The following is a 24,470-nucleotide window of genomic DNA, read 5'->3' on the forward strand; positions in this document are numbered from 1 at the left end:
GGGGGGGGGGGGTATTGCGTTTGTGGTTGATGGGGCCACACAGTGGCGGGGGCGGGGGGGGGGGGGGGGGGGGGGCGCAAAGTCAGCTCCTTAGCTCCATACATTGACATAATAGGGAGGGGGGCATCGGGGGGGGGGGGCAACAAGTGACACTTTGCAAAATAGTGAGCACCTTCTGGCGTACACATTGCAAACACCTGTAAGTTGGCTTTCCAGCGAGAATAATTGTCCTAGAAAACTTTTCGTTCCCTTACTGCTTTTCTTGCTCTAAGTGTGTTCACCGCTCCACATTCCAGCGAAGGTGCAGGATGAGCACCAAGGCTTTTCAAAACATACTTCAGGAATGTCACACCTCCTTGTCAGTTCCCTCTTGCACTGAGAGAAAGGGGGAAACGAAAGAAAGGAAAGACAAGGATTAGTGGTGAATGGAAAAAAAATTGTTTGTCTGCCCTTCTGATCGTGGCTTTCGTGTAGAAAACAAACTTGCTCATGGATGCATTGTAACTATATTGCAAGTTGTCATTTAGCGAGTCTTAATACCCCAACTGCAGGGAAAAGTGCAGATGGCTGTGTGAGCTCTAGCGATCCCAGCCATCTGCAACAAACCAAATGTCACGTGTCCTGACACCTACCAAAGTTTTGAAACACATGATTTTCAGGTGGTTGTCTTGTCTTTGAAATATGTATTGTATTTACCAGCGTAATAATTACACTTGCATAATGGTAACACATCTGTTTTCTTCATTTTTTTCTGAATTATCATCGTATCCTCAAAAATCACTGATGTGACTGCCGTTTGCTTGTTGCAGTGCATGGCAACAAATATAGCAGAGAGGTAGCCGAAATGAAGCTTGGACAGCGTGAAATAGACAACATGTGCACAACTTATGCTCTATGAACTAATAACCTCTACAAAAACTGAATTTAGCAAATAATCTGTTTGCTCTTGTAGATCATGTGATATCTTATTTTATATTCGCCCCTCACTGACCAGAGCGCGCGACGTAGCTCTTATTTACTGTCTCAGTATCGCCAGCATCGGCCGCCATAGACACCTACAAAATGATAGGTTCACAGAACACATAGATGCACTCAGGCATGTCCCTCCTATGGACCTTTTCAGCAAAGGCTCACTGGGTACAGCCATAATCCCCTCAGAGTTAGAAATATGCGTGAGCCCCCGTCCCCCTCGCCCCTCCCAAATTCCAAATGCAATGCCGGGGCCTGATTTTGTAGCTTCTACTCGCTAGGCCAGAGATCTCAAACTAACCTCAGCTAGTGGGCTGCTGAGGGCCGAGACAGTGAAGATGGTGGGAGCGGGATAGGGGCAGAGAGAATTTGAACTCCTAATTTGGTCTCCTAACATTGCCATTTGAAAGAACGCCTTTCCCACATCCCATATATGGGTCATTTATGGAGGGGATTTGACGTCAAATTTGCAGTGATGGAAGTGCTCTTCCAAACTGATTTTCGTTAGGAACTGCTCCTTACCTGCTCCGAAATGGCACTGGGAAACTGAAAACAACTGAAAACAACCGAAACCAAAAACAAGCTATATTCTATCATCCTAGTATGCTAGTATGCTGATTGTATACTAGCTGCATACTATCATATTGACAATGCCACAAGTACTGACACGATATATATGTGCCACATTTTCGATGAAGGCGGAAATGCTTGAGGCCCGTGTACTTAGGTTTAGGTGCACGTTAAAGAACCCCAGGTGGTCACAATTTCCGGAGCCCTCCACTATGGTGTCTCTCATAATCATATCATGGTTTTGGGACGTTAAACCCCAACAATTATTATTATATATGACACGATATATATGTGATTAAGTTGTATGTTTGTGCCTCACAAGTGTGTCACATTTGTTTGATATCATACTGATTACTAACTGCTGCTGTGACAACTGGGATGTGGGACTGATTGCATTTATCACTTTATCAGCCTCATTTATGCCACCAGAACTCGCATTTGAAGTGTATAGCTCATTTAGCTGTTCTTTTTGAAAATTTTTAGTGCAGGCTATTTTGGTGAAATCTGAAAGTAATAGATTGCTTTCATCTCGTACCGATTATAAACGGCTGCTTTGGCGGCAGTTATTTGTGATTGTGGTTACTTTTATAATTTGGTGCTAAACTTTGTCATGTTTATATCATTTCTGCCACAATTACTGGTATTTTAGATATATAGCTCATCTTAGTATTCAGTGCCTATCCATCTTCTTAATTATTTGTTCCTGGCAATTTGCACTGATTATTGTATGTGCGATATGTTTAATAACAAATATTAATATTTATGGCATGCTTAAATGATGCTTCATACTCCAGGAGTGGTTTGGAATATTTTTGTGATCGGCTCCGAAAACACAAATAGCTGCTCCAAACTATTATTTTTAAGAGCGGAGCTCTTTAGGCTTTTCGTTGCGCCATTTAATGCAAACTGTAATTATCATCATCATGAACCGGTACGTGCTCGCTTCGTCCTTTTCAACCTCTACTTCGCTCCCACAACACGTGCGCCGATTTATTCTCTTCCTCATCTTCCGCTTCACTCCCGAAACACGTGCCCCGATTTCTCTGGCAGGGCCTGTAATAACCCTGATGGGTGAGAGGAGAGAACGAGTACAAAGAGAGAGAGAGAAAGAAACAACGAGACAAAAAGAAAGAGAAAATCATGGTGAAAAAAAAATTTTCTGATTAGGCAGCGGGATTCGACTTCACGTACCCAAGATCCGAAGGTGAGCGTCCTAACCACTCGGCTATCCAGGCACGCTAGCAGGGAATAGCATAGACTTGGATAGTATAGCAAGGTGGCAGGAAAGGGAAGTGAGGGTGTGGAGGAGGGGAGAGAGTAAAACATAGCATAGAGAGAAAGAAAGGGAAAAGACAAAGAGGAAGTAAGATAGAGACAGATATGAAGAAAAAGATAGTGAGAAAAAAGAAGTGATAAATAGAGAGAGATAAAGAAAGAAATAGAAATAACACAGACAAAAAAGACAAGATAAACAGATGAAAGAAAGAAATATAAAAATGAAGAGAAACAAGGAAGGCCACCCACCTCCGCACTTCCTTCAGGCTTGGCACCACTAGTGCAAAGCATCACGTAATAACCACTTGCGTGGCTAAAAATCCTGCAACACTACGCAACATCTAGTCACGCGACTAAAATCACGCAGCATCGCATGATCGATGACATCGCGTGATGTCCCCGCTATAAACCACGCAACAGCTAGCCACGTGACACGTTCTCACCAAAAATTGCATAACAGCTGGTCACGTGACTAAAATCGCAACATTATGTAACAGGTAGTCAAGTGACATGTCTAGCCAAGTCTAGGTATACTTAGTACTTCTGCCAAAAGTTAGCCTCTCAGCAAAAACTTGGCATTACTAGCAAAACTTAGCTAGGTCAAACACTAGCTCCGCTGATGGTTCCACCCTTGCGCCACTACAACAAGCTGCAATTTTTTTCAGCTCTAGAATCTGCTCCAAAAAGCAACATGTTGCTTCCATCACTGGGTTTCTAAAAAACACATTGATACTGATTTCCACAATGAATAAAATCTGGGTGCCAATTCTCAAATACAGAATTTTCGTTCCACGGTGAAGTTTCAAGTCATAGTGACCGCATGGGGTGCCTCACGAAAAAAAAAATGCTTGAAACCAGTTCCATATCACTGTAGCTTACCCAAACAAAGCACTAATAAATGCAATAGGCAAGAAATTAATGTGAGTACTATTTAGAAGAGTAACAAAACTTTATTCCGTGTGAAGCTGCGGGCCGTGTGTTTGAGAACAAAACTGGTGACAACTGAGACATCTCTAATTACTATGCACGTGCGTGTGGTCTGGGCTGTTCCACGCGACTCAACACTGCTGATGTTCAGGGCCAATGTCAAACTTTCTTGAGAAGTCCCTGCACAAAGCTACGGTATTCTTCTCCTTTTTTTTAGAGAGAGAGAAAGAGTTTGTTCAGAAACCGAACCACTATTTCCGGCAAGCCTTGCGACAGCATGGCTCAGCGCCTGAGCGCTCTATTGTAAATAGTTATACCTTTCCATGAGAGAGAGAGGGGGCACCTCTTTTCTACCCAATTGCATGGGAGTACAAAGGCTCTCTGGGCAGTACTTTTTTTTTCTTGGGGAGCGGCGGGAAGGGGGGGGGGAGGCATCACGCACATTTGCAACATCCTAAAGGAGATTATGGCAACAGCCACACCCCTGAAAAGAAGGGATTAGTTGCAAGACGTGCAGGCTCTTCACCGCTGCATGCCGCGACGGCGAAGAGCACATTTCCCTCCCCTTTTTCCAAACATGACCGAGTGGCATCGTCTGGTGGCTCGGGTAGAACTACTTGCAAGATGGCGACCGTAAAACCACCTCCTTAAGGCGAAAACCTTATATGCCTCATCAAACTCGAAAAGTGACGGTCATCGGCGTCAACACGATGCGACGCAAAAAATGATGATGTGATGACGCCACCCATGACACCATCATGATGTCACAGGTCACCAAAATTTATAACGTCATCACATGGCATCATCACTTGGCCAAAGGTGGACCAGTCCCGGAGGCACTGCAAAACCACACTGAGTGAAGAAAGCTTAGGGGGGATGTGGGGGAGGGTTTAGCGCAATCAAGTGAGAAGAAAAAAATGACTTTCACCTTCGAGTTGTCTTAGGCAAATGCACAAAAGACATTGAGAATTTCTCTTTTCTTCCACAACTCGGCTCATAAATATTTTGATAAATCTGTTTCAGGACTCCTCGGGTGTTGACATCAAGGCAGAGCCGAGCAGTCCTCCAACCACGCCGTCTTTGGTAAGTGAAGAGAAGAGTACCTTTCTGTTTTCATTCTTTGGCTTCAAGTTAGCAACATGCTGACATTTGTGGGTTGATAAGACAGCCAGACTCAAACCTTCCATATAACTGCTATTGATTTCGCAGCAGCCAGGGAACCTTTCTTGGACTAAGGAACCGTGCTTGGCTCATCAAACTACACCGTGTGCTGTAATAGATAGGATGTCGTCAGTGGTGAAGCCAGATATATTTGTTGGGGGTTATACGGTAAAAAAAATTAAAAAAGAGAGCCTGTGCCCAAACAGTATCTTTGTAATTTTTTTGAACAGTTAGTTGTTTCGTTCACTGTAATACCACACAAGAATACGAGTGCACACAGGACTCCATGGACTTGTTTCATAAAGCACATTTATTTTTCCCAAAACTGGGCAAGAGGGGGGCATGCAGTGCCAAGAAAATGTTGGTAGGTGTTCCAACACTGAAACATCACTTCTGGCTACACCCTGGCTACACCCCTGGATGTCATCAATTGTTGACAGTGTCTAAGAACACAGGATAACATGGGTAAATTTAAAGAGGCCCTGCAGCACTTCTCCAAGTAACCATCGAATGACCTCACTAAAGGAGTTTATTGCCTCACGAATCGACCACCGCAACAAGTTTTAGAATCCATGAAGTACAAGCGGAGTTGGAGATTTGTCGCACACTGTAATTGCTTTCTCTCCTCTCTCGTCCTGACGAATGCTCTGGAAGCTAAACAGGGAAGGATTGCACGGGGTAAAGAAGTCATGTCACGTGTGTGCATTGGCCTTGAGCACTACTTTTTTTTTTCTTTGAATGCGCAGCTCACCTCACCTTCAGTGAGACTGCAAGCACACACGTGGGCTCATGGCGGCCGCAGTAACTATGCAGCCAACGATGCTCAAATCAGCCAATGGCCGTGAATTTGGGTATATGGCGTGGTCATTTGGGTATATGGCATCATTTATCGAGAGAAGAGGGAGCAATTTTTAGCTGACTTTGAAAATTAATTGTAAATTCCTGGCCGCGTGCTGCACTATAATGTTTGGCTCACGTGTTCTCGGGAGCCTCGGCTACGGATCGGCAGCGTTTTCTGACCACGCTGAAAAAGTGTTGCAGGGCCCCTTAAAAACTCTGGCATGAAGTTAACAGTGCGTAGGTTGCCATCATGCGCATTTTCTTTTGTTGTCATTGAAATACCTTTATGAGAAGAAGAACGACTATTTGGGCTAGTTGGTTAAAATGCATATTGAAAGGGTTTGCAGCACAAGCACGGTAGTGCTGAAGGAAAGGCTTAAAAGCAAGGAACGGAAAGCAAAGAGGGACGACACGAGCGCTGACTACCAACTGCTTTTACTGTTCACGACACACACGTACATATATATACAAAGGTAAAAACTTTTATCAAGCAGACTTCAGTAACGTGACACATTTCGGTGGCATGTCCAATAAAACTAAGGTAGAATGATAACTAATAACAGATTAACCCTTATCCAAAAGCGCGAATACTTTTTCATGCAAGGCCACCGAAGGCTGGCTCACGCATTCACCGTCATATTTCCTAATGTAACACACCTTAGCGATTTCTCGTGTTAGTTTGTCTTTATGGCGTTCCAATACACTCCCAGCATGAAATTGAGGCTGGCAGCCGCAACTCTTGCAGTGCATCACAAGGTTGGAACTTATCCCTTTGCGTAGGTCATTCTTATGTTCCCCTAACCTCTTACTTATACACCGCCCAGTCTGTCCTATGTAACTGCGCCCGCATGTTAAAGGAAGCCTATACACCACGCCCACGGAGCATTCTACAAATTTATTTGCATGTTTTACTGCGCATGCCCGTCTCCTTGTACTTGACATTTCACTAAGGCGTTCATCCGTCAACCTACAAATCTGACCGACTTTGCACGGGGCTGATAAAACCACATCCACACCGTATCTCGACCCAACTTTTTTCAGCTCGTGAGATATTTTGTGGAAATATGGGATGACAGCCATTCTTTTCTTTCTGTCTTTCTGGTTTGGCTTGCTTTTGTTTTACTTTCTGCAGCAATTTTTCACACACAGATGAGATGAATTTTGGAAAAGCCGCTGAAAGGAGCCTGTCTACTTGTGTTTTTACACTGTCCGTCACCAGTTGCACGACGAAAACATGGACAGACGAAGGCAGAGGACAGTGTTTGTACTTGTCTTCTTCTGTCCGTGTTTTTGTCGCGCAATTTCTTTAATCTCAAGAAGTTACGGACCACACAGCATGTGATGGAACAAAAAATTATTGGCTCAACTATATAAAAAGAAAGACAGTGGAGTGGATCAGAGAAGAAGCAGATATAGCCAATATTCGAGTACATATTAAGAGAAAAAAATGAATCTGGGCAGGTCACATCCTGAAAAGGACAGAAGGAAGATGGTGAGTTCAAGAGATGGAATGGATAGATACCAAGAGATGGGAAGCATAGCCGAGGGTTAGGTGGAGTGACAAAAAAGTGTATGGCAGCTCCACTACTGTGAAACCTGAGGAAGTGCTTAGCACGGGCACTCAGTGATTCCCGTTCGTAGAGTTCCCACTGCTCCGTTTACCACCATCCATGACGCCATTGTTTGAGGTAAGCATGTAGGGTTTTCACGACACGAGTAGAATCTTGTTAGGCAGATTCGCAAAAATGTACGCTGCTTTTTGCTGCGCTTTATCGACTTGAGATACGCGTCATCTGCAGCAGAGGGAAGAGGAAAAGAGGAGAGAAAGACGAAAGAAGATAGGAAAGTGAAGAAAAAAATTGACAAGTTAAACAAAAATAAGTAAAGACACGAAAAAAAAAATCTTCTATAAGTGGGTGGCCTGATCCATTTGGTCCATAAAAGTCAGCAGAGCTCGATGGGCCTGGTCGCGTCGAGAAACACAACCACTCGGAAAGAGGTAATTGTTGTTCAGATATTCATAAACATACTCAAAACTAGAAGAAAAAAATTTTCGGCATTTTAAAATCTATATAAAAAGTAATGTGATGTGTTTTCATATCAGGGCAACGTGCAGTTATGCTACAGAGATGCTTCACAGGAGTCACATTCGTGCTTCAAGAAATTTGTTGGAAAAAGAAATATGTAATGCAGTGTAAATGCACAGTCAGAGGGAATGAGAGGTAAATGCATAGAGGGACAGAGGGCGATAATTATTTCTTGAAGACATTTGTTCGTTCTTTCAGGACAACCAAAAACAACCGACCATGTGAAAATAGGTACCGCACTACGAATTTGACAGCCTTTTGACGGTATTTTCCATGCAGCAGCAATATTCCTCGCTGTCACTGTACAATATCAGTGGCCTCAGCCGCAACTAGGTTGTATGTAAAGATTCGAAGCATCGAGGACATAGTGATACATTGCACCGACTGCACAACTACTTGGCTTTGCTGTAGTAAAATGCACTGTGGCAATGCTAGGCATACTTCTACTTGGTCTTCTTCGGAAAGTGACCACCACCGTCAAGTCTTCATCACTCACATCACAGCGAGTCCTCCTTTTTATAGGAAGAGGGGATTTGCTGAGACATTCTCGTAAGCTTGCATTCTTGCGCTACATCACCGCGACAGACTAGATCCGTGGCTACTCAGCTGCAAAATTCGAGGTGGTCCGTTTTCTTTCTGTCTCCTTTGAGCGAGCCACTTCCACAGAATCTATGCGTTCACAACAATTGTGTTGAGGAGGTGATAATTAAATCATCCCGAGGTCACCCCTCTTTTTTCCTGTTCGTCATTCCTGTATCAGATCACTATCAACTCCATGCGGTCCGCTCCGCGTATGTGCTTATTCTAAACCTCTTTGAAGAAAAGTGTCAACATCTGAGTTATCCATATATCTTTGCAGTTGCACCGCTTTGTCGTCCTTTCAGGCTTTCAGTCAGCATAGCTGGACACAAGTTGAACTCGGAAGTTTTTCGGCCCCCTTGTTAAGATTTTGTTATCACTCGGAAGTGTTTACAGAAGTGCTTCCTCATCCTTCACAGTTTAGTGTAGCATCTGAAGTGCTTTTTGTAACCTCTAAAAGAAATGCCTCTAAAACTTCATGCACCGCTGCTGCACAGCGGAACACCTGCTGCATAGTGTCCTCAAATTAGGACATCTGTACTTGTTTGTTTCAAGTGTGTAGCACTTTAGGGGCCCGGCTTGTTGTTGTGGTGAAGTGTAGTGACGCGTTGACGCGGTGGTGTTGAAATGTGGTGGCACCGTAGTGTTATGAGACGTGTTCGGAGGCAACGGCAGCGATGACTAAGCAACGAAGGGAAGACGAAGACGGCCGTGCGAAATATCACGTGTGAAAACCAGGCCCGCCGAACGAAGAGAAAGTTCGCGGGGAAAAGCACGGGGAAAGCCCTTGGGGAAGACCAATCGGAAGAGGGCACGTGCAAGAGGAGGAAAAAGAAAAAAACGTTCGAAGACGGGTCGAGGCAGAAGGGTTGGAACAGTCTGGAGCGAGGATCACTGGTGTCGCGCGACTGCGAGTCGGGTTCCGGGCCCGACGCAAGAAGTCCGACAAGGCCATGACGCCCCAGCTGCCCACGGTATACCCGGAGGTATACGGTCTCAAGGAGTCCCGGCCGTGACTGCTCCAGGTCACGTCCTTGGTGCTCGAGCTCGACTCCCAATCCAAACTGCCCGTGGAGGGCAGAACCTCCTGTGTGTCTGTTCCCTGCCGGAAATGGGCCTGTGCGACACAAGTGGAGCCTAGGAGCAGCCACAGATCTGGTGAGAGCAAGCAGCCTACCACGTCTTCGGGCAAGCTCCGACGTGCCGGTCAGCGACGGTGACGTCGTCAGCATCGCCGCCTCATCAGACGCCTGCCTACCAAGCCATCTCCGCCCTCAACACCACCGGTGACATTTTATCTTTATGAGTGTTAGAGCGGCACGGTAGAAGACTCGCTTTAGGTTGTAATTAAGACAGATCTTCTAGTTTGTTATTTTTCCACTTTCATTCTCATTCCTACTTAAAGTTTCTTACTTTTCTTCTTTCCTGTTAACACGGCTTCGTCATTTCTTTTCTCTGAGCCTCCGTCTCAGAGTAACGACTTAGAATACCGTAAACCTGCATGAGTCGTCCATCCACAGTCTCATGTTGCATGGTCACACAGTGGTCAATATACGCCCAAAACAGGGCCAACTATAATGTCAAAACCAGTGCAAAATAAACTAAGAAGGTCTAAAATAATATAACTCGCAGAAACAACCAAGAATTAATTGCAGTAATTGACCTAAAATCGTGAAAAATGCTTCTGAAACATCCGGCTGATACTGGCACCGCACAAGAGAGGGCACCATCGCCTCAGCAGGCACATAATTTGCAAGGGTTTCCCATGCTACGCACTTCCTCATGTTTCGTGGTAGTGGAGCTGCATTAAGTGCAGGATTTAGAACTACACTGAGACCTACACAAGAACGACATTAGTACAGGATTTAGAACTCAACCAGAACATACACAAGAACGACATTAGTGCAGGATTTAGAACTACACCAGAACTCACACAAGAAAGACATTAGTGCAGGATTTAGAACTACACCAGGACTTACACAAGAAAGACATTAGTGCAGGATTTAGAACTACACCAGGACTTACACAAGAAAGACATTAGTGCAGGATTTAGAACTGCACCAGGACTTACACAAGAAAGACATTAATGCAGGATTTAGAACTACACCAGGTCTTACACCAGAAAGAGTAGCGCAGGATTTAGAACTCAACCAGGACTTACACAAGAAAGACATTAGTGCAGGGTTTAGAACTACACCAGGACTTACACAAGAAAGACATTAGTGCAGGATTTAGAACTACACCAGGACTTACACAAGAAAGACATTAGTGCAGGATTTAGAACTACACCAGGACTTACACATGAAAGACATTAGTACAGGTTTTAGAACTATACCAGGACGTATACAAGGACAACATTAGTGCAGGATTTAGAACTACAGCAGGACTTACACAAGAAAGACATTAGCGCAGGATTTAGAACTACAGCACGACCTACACAAGAACTACATTAGTGCTACATTAACTGCAGAATTTTTTTTTTCTGCTGGTAGATTTCAGTAAAAGCGGCTGAAGACATGTTTATGCTCTCATATTAATACTCACCATCCTGAATACAGCTATATATATCTGGCAAAATAAGCACGTCTGCCAGTTAAAAAATTGGCCGCGTATCTGCGTGCTTCGCTGCAAATGTCATTGAAAGACGATAGTCTTGTACCGGCCGTACTACACAAGTCCTCCTCCTCTATGTTGAGCTGCCGCATCTGGCTCATAGCGTCGCATTTTCAGTGCAGCCTAAGAAACATTAGGTTCTTTAGAATTACTTATCTATGTAACACACCAGCTAATGCCTACGTGTTGACGTTGCGCCTCAGGTATGTGTAATATTTGCTTTTTGATCGACAATGCTCACAAGTATGAACGGCTGTACCAGTTCAAGATGGCTGGGTTCAAGACAGACCAAAATTTCTGCATTTAAGTTCCCCAAGAAAGACTATCGTCTTTAAAATTTATTACAACTGCTTCTGAGAGGTCTCCTGAATTTTTGCGAGGATAACTCAAATCAAATAACAACATGGACACTTAGTGCAATCTATGATATATTTCTAAAGGCTGCTTCAGTTCTTACTGGAGGACGTCATACAGGAATGGAACAAATTATCACAATCCAGTGCATTTATTAATTTGTGTTTAGTTGTCCTCATATGTGGTCACTATACATGAGAAAGTTAATTGCCTTCTAGCTGGGGCAAGGGTTGCCACCTGTCCGGTTTTAGACTGGCTCGGCCAGTTTTTTAGATAGCGGGCCGGTTGCCATTCCCCACCGGCCACCATTGACCTTTTTTTTTGTTTTTTTTTTTCATAATATTGTGATTATTTATTTTTTGGGGTGTTTTATAAGCGTCAGTTCAACAACTACGACGGTAAATATTTATCATCAATCACTCTTACATTATTAGTCAGGCACTTTCTAGGATCCCTTCTACCATAGCGATTATTGGAATAGAGCATATTATTGCACATGTAATGTACATCAATATCCTACATTTTTGTAGCGTATGCACTCTACACATTTTACTGTTCGTTTGTGTCTATAATGCCACTGGCCTGTTCGATTCAGATGCAAAGAACTTTTTATGGACAAAGTATTGCGGTTCCTTTTCAGTGCAGCACAGTCAGAGCAATAAGCGAAGCGTCATTCCAATCAGGGGTATTTTCATGCCAGCAATTAGACTAGTTGGTTAGCTCAGTGTTCTGTTTTTGTTTGTGCATTAGGTTTATTTGGCTCAAAGAAAGCAATGTTACATTAAATGGCACTGCATGCCAAAGACTTGACATAGCGTCTATTGTTAAACATTAATTTAATCTCCTGTTAGCCCCCCACCCCACCCCCTCCCCCCCATCGAAGGGCCGGTTTCTTTTTTTTTTCCTTTTTTTTTTCGGAAATAGGTGGCAACTCTGGCTGGGGCATATGGTGGGGTTAGTATTCTATGCATACTGATATTGCATGATTCTTTCTGTTGTGTCACACAGCATGTTTAGAGCCCTGTTGTTTTCTCATTCTTATCTGCCTTTTATACATATTCTCATTTATACATACATCTCATTCTTATCTGCCTTTGTTTATACATAGTGTGTTTTCTGTTGCTGATTACATATTTGTGTTCTGCATTCACAGCATGCACTGTACAGATTTTGTTGCTAACCAGTGCTGTTCGCATGTGCTTCTCAGTTGTTTGTGCTCATTCTGTGCTGAAAGCTTAAAAGGCAGCTCATCTGTCTGCATTAGCTTGTTGCAAAGCTGATTGTTGATTGACAAAAAAATCATGCCAATTGCACACTATGAAAACTGTACAAACAGTGGGGCAGAGCTGAGGATTCGCCTGCCTCTGTTGATGCTTGGCTTGTGTTTGTACGAGTTGAAGCTGCGGATTCGTCTGTTTTTGTTGGTCCTCGGCTTGCATCTCAGTCTTCCAAAGCTAAGAGTTACCTTGCATATGCTGGCGTTTCGGTTCCGCTTCTTTCTTCTGTAGATCTGCGTCTTGCTCCCGGCACTGGCGTTTCACTATCGCTTTGCTGGCTTAGAGAGATGAATTAGCCCTTCGGTGACGCTGGCATTCACAGGCAAGTGCACACTGGCGCTCCAAATGTGCAGCCTGCTCGGCGTCCATGGTGGGAACGGAAACCTTCATTTGTGATGCAGTGGCGCCCTCTCTTGACCTATTTTGGTATCGACGTGACCTGTAATGCCCTCTTATGACCTATTTTGGTAATGACAGCCCCTGCAGTGCCCTCTTTTGACCTTTTTTGGTATTGAATTGACTTGTAGCGCCCTCTTCACAGTTGTTTTTTGCATTGTTGGTAGAATGCATTCTTATGCTTCAGTTCACATTGGGCAAGCATGCGTGCATGGCCTAGGGTTCAAGGCACTTGCTTTCGGACCGGTGGGACACCCCCAGCCCCGGAAAGAACATTTATTTACTTTTATTTATTATTTCTTTGGTGTGTGCCAGATGGTTCCTATTTTGGTACTTTGAGCGTAACGTCAAGTAGCGACATGAGTCAACAGCCCGGGCCTCTAAAATGCTCCGCACTTAAAATTGAAACATTCTGAGAAGTACTAGTATTGCCAGTCGTAGTTGCTTGCCTTGATGCACTGTGCCCACTGCTTTTCTCTTGCATATGTTAGTGGGTACGGTCATGTGTGCATTTGACCTGGCCAAAAAGTAACATGAACATGCACTTGAGGGAATGTTTGCACTAAGGAAGGAAGGTCTAGGTGTGGTGTAAAACCAAGTAGGCAAACAGTCCAGTGTCGCAGAATGCAAAGTACATTACGGTGCCACTGTATTAAAATATATACTTGCTGCTTTGTAGGACCCTCTGACCATTGATATAAAAGGACCATTTGATCTACCGGTCCTGCTGCCAAAGATCATCTCAGTCACCACCCTGAGAAGCAGCTCCGATACTTCAGGAGGCAACAATGCTTTGGGCAGCAACGAAAGGTGAGCTCTCCATGGTCTGCTCGTTAAATGTGATTGCCGATGTAAGGATCTTGATTATCTTGGCTGTGACGACCAGCCTTGACTGCCGACATGTGTTTTTCAATGCTTACAACAGAGGAAGTTGCCCAGCATATCGTGTAGCCCAATGGTGATGGCTTTGCACTGCTAAACTCCAGGTTGCAGATTTCCATTCATGCACACCAGAGCATTTCGATGACGGTCAAATACAGAAGCGTTTGGGTACACAGATGTTGGGTGCCTGTTATTTCCAGATGGCAAAATCAATCTAGAGTTCTGTGCTGTAGCTATTTCATAATCAGCTCATGCTTTTCGTACATGTAAAACCCTGTATTTAATTTTTTTTCATGACACTCAGTCATGGCAGCTGCATTCAGATAGGGACACAACACAAAAAAGCTCGTGTACTTCAGTTGAGGTTGACGGGATACACAGGAGGCCACTGCACTATGCCTTTGCACATACATTAATGAGAACCACTAGATAATGAAGCCAGGGAAGGTAAATGAGGCATTATTTGTAGTCTCTTAACTGTATTGTAGCAATTGTGATATAAATGTGAAGAAACGTAAGTGGACGAAAAGACAACTCGCCAACGACTGGTACCCAACCTGTGACCTTTGGATAACCGGTGCTCTACCAATTGAGCTACAGTGGCGGTAGTTTCTTGTAGCCTAATTGGAAGAATAGACTGTTGGTCAAGTTGGTAATTCATGTTGAATGAAAATAGCGGGAAAAAATGTAGGACGAGACGAAGAAGGCTACAGGACAAGCGCATTCCTGTAGCCTTCTTCGTCTCGTCCTACGTTCTCTCGCGCTATTTTCATTCATCGTTAGCTTAATTGGTAGAGCACCGGATGCATTATCCGAAGGATGCCAACTCACTCCCCAGTGGCGGCAAGTTGTCTTTTCATCTACTTCAATTTCTTCACATTTATATCATAACTTCTACAATACAGTTAAAAGACTGCAAATAACATCCCCTATACTTTCCTTGGCTTTATTGTCTGTTGGTTTTCATTAAAGGGGCCCTTCAACACTTCTCCAAGTAGCCATGGAATGGCTTCAGAATTTTTAGAATCCGTCCAGTACGAGCGGAGTTACAAAAATTTCTCTCTCTTCTCTCGCCCCGACGAAAGCGCTGAAAGCTAAGCAAGGGGGATGGCATGGAGGATGGCACGGGGGAAGAAGGTATATCATGCACACCTCCTTACCTTGAGCACATTTTCCTTTTTTTCTCCTTCGAACGCGTGGCGTACTTTCAGTGCAATTGTGCGGGCGAGTGACGGCCCCTTGCGGCGGCCGCAGTAACTACCGAGCGCGCCATGTTCAAATCAGCCAATGGCGTGGAACCTGCCTGTGACGCCGTAAGCATCATTTTTTGTTGAGAGAAGAGGAAGCACTTTTTAGCTGACTTTGCGAATTTATTGTAAATGATAGGCAGCTTGCTGTGCTATAATTTTGGCTCGCGTGTTCTCGGGAGCCTCGACTACAAATCGGCAGCGTTTTCTGACCATGCTGAAAAAGTGTTGCAGAGCCCCTTAAGGTTTTGTCTAACAAAGAAAAACGAGCCCTTAAATTCCCTTTTTTTTGTTTGTGCATACATGCATCACAGTTGCTGCAGTCCAGCTCAGGCTCAAAGAACGGAGGACAACCCCGCATGTACTAGTGGTGCTTTGTGAAATTAGTACATCTCTAAAAAGGTTATTCGAAAAGAAAATGTCACACTGGCAATTATCACTTTGAGCAGCTCTATCTTAGCATCGCCGAGGAACCCCCCTAGATCTGCACAGGGATAGGCAAAGAGTGTAGCATAGCCATGGCCCGCGTGCAGGTGCAGTTACGAGGCAGAGACTGCTCAAACACAAATGCATTTATTTGGGGGCGTGTGCTTGCTTTTATCTCCGAGGTAGGAAGAGAAGGGGGAGGAGGGAAAGCGGAACCGTACTGCACCTGCACAATACTCTGGTTTGACGTAGCCACAACAAAGAATTTAGATGTACTGGCTGTCACAGCATCTGCTGCTACAAAACTAAGCTAACCACACACAGGAATAACAGCAAGCTGCGCTGAAGGCTTTCACATTTTGTTGCTTGCTTTGCGCAGTTACACCATTGCTTGTTTTTATTAACTTTTCTCTCTCGAGGAGGGTTGCGGCAGTGCATGCTACATGCAATGAACGTTTTGCCATGCACCCTCCAGATATTACTGTACTTGGTCATGCTGTATTGTAAGTGGTTTTAGAGCTGTTAATGTGGATCATCAAGCCACTGAAGTAGGCCGTTTCAGTCTAGCCTGACTTAACGTGAAAAGCATCACGCCAAGACGTGACAAAGAAAATGAAAAGAAGCACACATACACAGCGCTGACTAACAACTGAGTTTATTATCATTTGACAAGTAATAAATATGAAAACATATATGTGACGTCACAGAAACAGCAAAATGAAACGCCCCCACTATCAGGTTTGTCACCAGCACACTTGCACTTGGCATTCGAGAAAACAGATTTTTTTTGTGAAAGGGCAACAGAAGGAGAGCTCTTTGAAATGGGCAGCACAAAAACAAGGACACAAGAAAAAGTACAACACACCACAGAGCACCTGTGGTGTGTTGTACTTTTTCTCGTGACTTTGTTTTTGTGTTGCCCATTTCAAAGATGCATAACCAATTCTAACTTGCCTAAATGTCAATTCTTCTGCAGAAGAAGAGCTGACACATTCTTGATGTCTTCTGTGAATCTCGAAGGCTTCCCGAAGTTCTCGTCTCACTATTCGCGTACCGGCCTATCACATTGCACTCATCGAATGAAGATCGGCATGCACAATCTGCAAGACGCGCTGCAAGAATGCTCCCGGAAGAATTTTGAGCATCGCACGTGTGTTCACGTAGGCGATTATTGAGGCATCGCCCCGTCTGTCGTATGTACGAGCATCCACAAGACAATGGGATCTTGTAAACCACCTTGCCCTTACACATATAAAACGCTTTACTGTTTCTGTGACGTCACGTATGTTTTTATATTTATTGCTTGTCTAGTGATAATAAACTCAGTTGTTAGTTAGCGCTGTGTATATGTGCTTCTCTTTTCATTTTCTTTGTCCTGTCCCGGCACGCTGTTTTTCACGCTCAGTAGGTACCAACTGGCCTGCCAACAATCAGTGTTGTAGCTTGACTTGCTTTCTATGGTAGAGTCTATTTGCACCTCAACAGCCGAGGGTCAAGTGAGCTGAGCAAGAACGTCGCGTGTGTTGTGATGTCACCGCTGTACAATTTGAATGAACGAGAAAAGTTTTGCCTGGCATTGCATAAGTATCGCTATTTGTCAGTGGTTGGTCCGTGTCACTAGGGAGGGGGGCAATAACCTACTCCGTGCCGCTTCACAGTTGTCACTATTTTGCCAGCATCACCACTTAACCACGCCCTATATGCCGACATCACTCTCTGGTGCATGGGAGCTTCGGATGCTGATGGAGGGAGCACTCCAGACAGCACTATCTATCACAGAAAGTTTTCTGGAGGGTACGGGGCTTCAGCTCTAACCCTCCAAATCAGAGTTGCTTCTCTACAGACCGGTTCGGCCTGGAAGGAGGCCCCACTCGCCGCTTGATCGGGGACAGGTTATGCTAACCACAAGGGACAGGCAGTCAATTGCCATAGTCCACTGTATTCGGGTTTTAGGCTTCCTTCTTGAATGCAACGGCAGAAACACACAGGTTTTGGCCCGCATCACCTCCAAGACAGAGAACGTGCTTAGGCTTATTTTAAGGGTTTCAAACCGCAGGGGGGGGCTGAGGGAAAGTAATCTCCTTTGGCTCTACCATGCGTTCCTCATGAGCCACATTAATTATGTCGCATCATCTCTAAATTGGTCTAAACGCGAGAGGATAAACTCGACACTTTAATGCGGAAAAGTATCAAAAGGGTGTTAGGACTCCCCATGAGTACAGGCATGGACAGGTTCATGAGCCTGGGCATGCACGCCCTCTCGGAGGTGATTGAGGCACAGAAACTAGCTCGGGTCGCGCGGCTCTCCTCTACCAAGGCTGGGTCGCGTCTCCTACAGTCGCTTGGATGCCATCATACAAGCGGTGCGGAGCATAAGATCTTTTTAAAAATCACAAACAACGAAGGATAAATACGAAGTGAAACCCTTCATTGGAACCCTTCAGATGGAACCCTTCATCCGCAGCACAATGTTGGCCAGCAAAGGGCACGGGCCAGGTCTCTGCTTGACTTCGTAGCTAAATCCTCGGGAAAGGTGGCTTTCATCGATGCAGCACAGTAGGGCCCTTCTGACAGCTTTGCAGCCATGGTTGTTGATCATCGCGGTTGCATACTCAACTCAGCTTCCATAAGGAAGGTGTCTGCCTCCGTAGCAGAGCAGGTAGCGATGAAGGATCCTTCGCTTCGGGGGTGGTCTCAAGAGAGGCTGCCGCTATTCTCAGTTCAAGGGGTGTAGTAGGCTTTCACACAATTACCTGGTTCCCGGCCCACATGGGCTCAGGGGTTCATCCAACAGTTCCCAATGTCAACGAACTTGCCCATCACGTGCCGCAGCGGTCCGGGCGGGTCCGTAGACGGGTTCACGGAGAGCTTCAGGGATCCACTTGGCACCTTCCATGAAGTTACGTCTCACTACCAACTGTCAAGGTGGAGATACCCCCTCCCGTCTGCTCTCCAGATGCTGCAGGCAGGTTCGTTCCCGTCTCGTAGCACGTTTAGTCACTTTGCTGAAGGCATAAATCCAGGATGCCCGAGCTGCGGGGCGGATAATTGCACACTCGCTCACATGCTCTGGCAGTGCCCGGCGTTACTTAGCGCAAAGTTCAGCACAGAACAGGACTGGAAGAGGGCTCTTAGAAGCCACGAGCTCTCAGTCCAGCTGTCGGCAGTCCAGGAGGCCTGCGAACGGGCGGGGGTCCACGGTCTTCCAGTACCGGCGTGGGCGTGGCCAGCAACTGCAGCGGACCCCCTTTCGGGGTTTGTCTGATCGGGGTTCTCCAGGACCAAATAAAGTTCATTTCACCTCACCTCACCTTACCACTGCCAGAGCCAGGGTCTACAGTGACGTGCCGCTCGACCAATGTTGTCACACGTGACGTTTCTGCTCAGGTCACATAACCCCCGAGATTTTGAGGTGCCAACGCACTGTCTCGCTTTCAGCATGTCTTGAATTGGTTGCTATGGTGCTTGCTGTCACAGCTGAAGGATGAGTTTCTTTGCCGTGCCATATTTGTAATATCCGAATCCCTACCAGAGACGCAAAATTCGTTCACATGGGGTGCCGCTGAAGCCATCGCTTCGACAAGCGGACTTTCCTTCTTCAAGGCTGCAACTCTGCTTGTCAAAACGTTGGCTCTAGCAACACCCCGTGTTAATGAATTTTTCATCTCTTTCAAATTCAAAAAAGCTTTATTCTGGTGTACAACGAACACTACATACCGAGAAAATTGGGCTAAAGGTGTTTCAATACACCTGCCGACGTCCCAACTACCCTTCGGTAGTTCAAGCACATGTTGCAGCATGAATTTTACACAAGTAGATCGTTCTTCCTTCAGATGGTGCAAGACTGGAACGACCTTCCCGCCCGCATTGCCATGTCAACTAATGTTGCTCAATTTAAAACTGTCGTAAAGAACCATTTGTCATTATTTTAACTGTGAACTACCGCTGTTTTTCTTTTCTTTTTTTTCTCTCCTTTTCTCTTGCCACCACTCATGTAATGTCCCTTGGGACCCTTGAGGTACGAATAAATAAATGCTAAATAAATAAATAAATAAATAAATAAATAAATAAAGTGTTTTGCAGTGATGATACAGTATCATACAATGTTACACAATGTGTCAGTTATACAATGTATGAAGTCACAACATCGAATGAAAGCATGTGCCATGTTGCAATGCAACAATAACGAATACAAAATAAAGTACATCTCAACCAGTCACATGTACATACAACAGTAGTTCAAGCTTCCATCTTTCCCTAAACTTTTGAGTTACTACCAGCGTGATGCAATGAACAGTCAAGTAAGTTTGTGGCTTTCTCTCTTTTTTCTAATGCCCAGAGAAGGCCCCACAGGATCTTCACAGAAGAAGCCCGGCAGCAAGGAAGGTGCTTCTAATGAGTGTGATGTGTGTGGGCGTCGCTTTGCGTCTAAAGACTATGTGCGAAAGCATCGGCTCAAGCACGTGGGCAAGAAGCCGTACCCCTGTTTCATCTGCGGCCACAGATTTTACCTCAAGGATAGCATGTTGCATCACGAGAAAACCCACAAGGACGTGAAGGTGTACAAGTGCCTCGTCTGCAACCGAAAGTTTCTCGACGAGTCCAAGTTCACTGAGCACCAGCTCATGCACATGAGTGATAAGATGTATGCGTGCCGAATGTGTGCGTCCAAATTCTGCACGAGGGAGACCTTGGAGAGACACGAGCGGATGCATGCGAGTGGGGTGGACATGTGGGTCTGCGAGGAGTGTGGCATGACCTTCGAGCAGACGACGGCACTCGAGAGGCACCTGAAGTTGCACGTGACGGAGAAGACCTACGCGTGCCATCTGTGTCCAGCCACGTTCGCGAAGGAGCGCAGTCGGGAGAAACACGTGGTAAGGCACGTGGCTAGAAAACGGAGACAGTGTCCCGTGTGTGGGAAGACGTATTGCGGATATGCAAACCTCGAAACGCACATTCGCCTGATGCACGGTGGAGCCAGCACTACCACGGGGAACACTGACGGCAGCGTGAAGATTCTGAGCGATCCTCTGACCACATCACCTCCTGTAAGTGAAGTGTGGTATGGAATCGTGCAGTTTCAACGCAAAAGCGTTTCTTGGCAAGGTTGGCGAAAGTGCGCACTCAGCTGGCGTTGGCATGGTGACACTCAGCGTGTGTGCCGTGTTGCAGCAACCGTCCGCAGCCACGGCGTAGGAGAAAGAAATTCCTGCAGTAGACTTTGCAGCACCCCTCCTTAAAGGGGCCATGACACCGAATTTTCAATCGTAATCTGTGTTATGTGGGTTAATCCTTGTGCATTCACAAACAAGTATTGGCGAAATTTTAGAGCATTTGTTCGAGCACCTAATTATAATTGAATATTTTTATAAACACTCGAGCGGCGTGAGAGTCGAGCCACACTGACTCATTTGCGAGCCGTGACGTAACAAGCCGCTTGCTTTGCGAGCGTCTGCATTCAGGCTAACGATTTTGTTCTGGGATCAGTTGCACGTGTAATTGAGCCATTTAAGCCTTCTTCAGCTTGGCATCGAAATTGAACTATCTGCAGCGGCTGAAACTTTGGTAGAAGACAACAACTCACTCCTATGCAGCACGTGACGTCACACACGCGATGGCAAAATGACGGTCCCCAGCAGTGAGTGGGGTTTGTAACCGGCGTCTTCTAGGGCTCATTGTGCACTGAAATATTCTTTTACAGTCCATTTATACTTACAGGCACTATAGACCTTCTGCTTCTATTTTTTGCTGAAAACTGCAAATTGTTGGGTGACCGTGTCATGGCCCCTTTGACGACCACCTAGACAAATGAAACGCTTTCATGTTCTCATTTCTTAAGAATATGCTTAGGGGACCTCTGCAACTATCTGTTTATTGTTCGCGCTGCAGTTGAAATTGAAAAAGAAATTTTGTCATTGTGTTTCAAGGGGGCATTATTCAAGCTGTGCTCATGCTGGCTAAACGGCCATTCGAAATAGTCTAGCGCGAATGTTACGGCACGCAATTTGCCCACATCCCGTGCTTCAGGTTGACGAAAACTGGCTCGATAGCTTCCCTTTCCTCGATATCTTGCTAGGTTCCTCGATAGCTTTTGCTGTATCATTGTGCACATTGTCTTACAGGATGGCGCCAGTACGAATGAAAAAGGACCAGAAGGAGCAGGCATTTGGCGAGAGCACCACTGCAATGCGTCGCACATGTGGCTCTGAAACATCAATAGGCATCATGGATAGCAGCCCAGGATGAACTCACTTGTCCATTGAAATTCGATAGAAGGGAAGCCTTGCATGTGCTTCCTGTAAGGCGAGTCGGTGTTTGTTCAAGTGCATTTCGTTGTCTTCCAAGCACTGCATTTCCCTACGTGCTAGCTCATCATCATTTAATGCTCATGCTCATTGTTCTACTTATGGAAACTCAACCTTTTAAGGGAACGCAGGGATGATCTCCCTAAATACCTGTGTTGAAACAAAAATTCCAAGGTTGATTCACTGCCTCCTATCCATGTACATGTGTGTGCACTTCATTGAGTTGTAGAATATACGTGGCCATAATCAAATGTAAATAAAGGTATATGTATGACATGCTTTGTTTTTGTTGCTATCGGATCGGTGGCAGCGTTTTATTGCGGCATGCCATCAAATTATGTGACTGTCTGAATAGCGAATAGGAAGCCTACACACAAGACATGGCATTTTAGGCAGTGTTAGTTGTTGGTTCCTGCTGCACACAAATCAACATGTGCACTACCTCCGTTTATGTCTTGAGAAAACTTCCTGTACCGCTTTTCGTGTGGTTTTATTTTATTTATTGAGTGCTGCTGGCTTGAAATTCCAAGCCTTAAGCAGGAGTAGGAATGGGTTACATGTTCAGTACTAATGCACTTGAACAACGAGAGAGCTCACATACAAACAAGGCAACCGAAGAAATGCAAGTGGATGTGTCAACTATGGCACTGAATACTATAATATAATTTCAAATGGCAAACTATCAAAATATCATACATGTGGTGGTGCTTTAGACAATGCATTGCTCAACACTTGGCAATATGAGGAGAGAAAGAAAGAAAAAAGTATCTGTTAAGTGTTAGACATAGTATCAACAGGATGCACAGTACCAGAGAACATAATTGGTGAAGACATCGAATAATGAAAAGCAAGAAATGGGTGTGACTTTCATATCGGTTTTGCGTACTAGGTGTGTCTCAGAATAAACCAGGGTGGTCCCAGAGACATCTGCAATCATACTTTGTAATTAGGTGGGCCGATTTTAGTGCCAGTGCGTGATTTGTGAGCTCGACACTATGGCAGAAAAATACTCTCGTGTTGTTGCGATGCAGTACGTATGGCAATTGGAAGCACAAGTTAGACAAGGAACTCTTTAGTGGGCAAGTAAGTGCCCATCAAGAAGCACTACTCGGAATCTGATGGCATTTTCATTATTTGACGTCTTCATTGGTACTGTGCATCGTGGTGATATGTCCAGCACTTAACAGATACCTTTTTTTGCCATACGTACTGTTCTCTTAGTGAACTGCGTTGTTGTTCCTTTAATGCATCATTGTACAGCATTCGCGAATTGAAACAATTCAATTTAGCGCTGTGTTAGACACCTACTTTTATTTCCACCATGTTTAGTCCGCATCATGTTGGCAAATGTTAGCTTGCAGCAAAACCAACATTACCGTTAGTGGCGAGACTTGTAGTGACAGGACACAGCTGTCTTGAGCAGTTGAGCACACTGGTGTCATATTTGAAGTTTTGATGTTGTGTTTCAATGTAAATTCCATCATAATGTCTGGTGCTCACGTCAGTTCTATAATATACACAGCTGTTTGTGTCACATGTGCAGTCCGATTAAAAGTGTTGTGAACACTTCAGAAGATTTTAATACCTGAAAAGACAGCCTGTCTCAAGCAATAAGATGCAACAATTTCAGCCAGGCAAATGCTGTGAAACACTGTTAAAGACGTCGGCATGTAGGTGTGTTAATATTTATTATTTTGTTTGGACCGGGAAAAACCTGCATCATAGCATATTTCCTTCATCAACAGCTGTGACATCACTGAACTTTTATTTACCGTTGCGGTCATGCGTTGTGGATGCATGGATGTATACCCGCCCACAGAAGTTTACAGAACGTGGGCTACACTGAAAATGCAAATTTCTGTTCTCTTAGTGCACGGCGCTTCTAACCTAGCAGTTTCCTGTATAGGTCACAGGCACTACTACAGGCTGGAACATTTATTTGGAGGTTATTTTCCCAGACGAATATAGCTTTCGCGGAAATTTCGTGTTCTGCATGCTTTTTGGGGCGGGGGTTCAAGTATGTGGGACCAGTGGCGTAAATCCCAAGGGGGTCACGGGGGTCCTGACCCCCCTTGCGTTCAGACTAGGGGGTACACCCCTCGCAAGTGTCCCCCCTTGAGATTTATCTTTCAAACATAATGTATTTGAATTGCTTGACAGTCACGTATAGTGTATTAAACTTTCTTTAATGCCCGTATATATTTTTGTGTGTACTTGTATTCAGTACCCCTCAGCTGTCGCAACTGCCATTCGACCGGTTTCAGAGAACACTCAGTAGAACAATCCAATTACGAGAGCTAGGAACTCATGCTCATCATTTAATCTTATTTCATAAAGTTATCTTAATTTTTATATAAATCAAAACAACACCTATATTTATAAAAACAAAATGGCCACCATGGCAAGATGTGTGTCCCCCCTTGTGATTTTTCTGGATTTACACCACTGTGTCGGACGGTGTTTTGTCGCACTTTGGGCCCCTCCGAACCTTGACTTTTCTCGAAATGCCCACCCACTGGTGCCGCACTGGTCGTTCACTGCTGTGCACGCAGTAGTGCA

General features: G+C 44.9%; 1 protein-coding gene across 1 annotated transcript in view; it reads left to right on the forward strand.

The window, feature by feature from the left end:
- Positions 1 to 23,025, forward strand: part of LOC119406380 (zinc finger protein OZF) — a 110,833-nt gene extending 87,808 nt beyond the window's left edge. Inside the window, exons 2-5 of the mRNA XM_049420071.1 lie at positions 4,765 to 4,824; positions 13,728 to 13,858; positions 19,943 to 20,654; positions 21,729 to 23,025. Coding sequence (XP_049276028.1) covers positions 4,765 to 4,824; positions 13,728 to 13,858; positions 19,943 to 20,654; positions 21,729 to 21,815 — 990 coding nt within the window. The 3' untranslated portion in view covers positions 21,816 to 23,025. The remainder of the gene's footprint in view (positions 1 to 4,764; positions 4,825 to 13,727; positions 13,859 to 19,942; positions 20,655 to 21,728) is intronic.
- The last annotated feature ends 1,445 nt before the right edge of the window (positions 23,026 to 24,470 follow it).

The sequence above is a fragment of the Rhipicephalus sanguineus genome, chromosome 10 (genome assembly GCF_013339695.2).
Source record: "Rhipicephalus sanguineus isolate Rsan-2018 chromosome 10, BIME_Rsan_1.4, whole genome shotgun sequence".
NCBI classification, from domain to species: domain Eukaryota; kingdom Metazoa; phylum Arthropoda; class Arachnida; order Ixodida; family Ixodidae; genus Rhipicephalus; species Rhipicephalus sanguineus.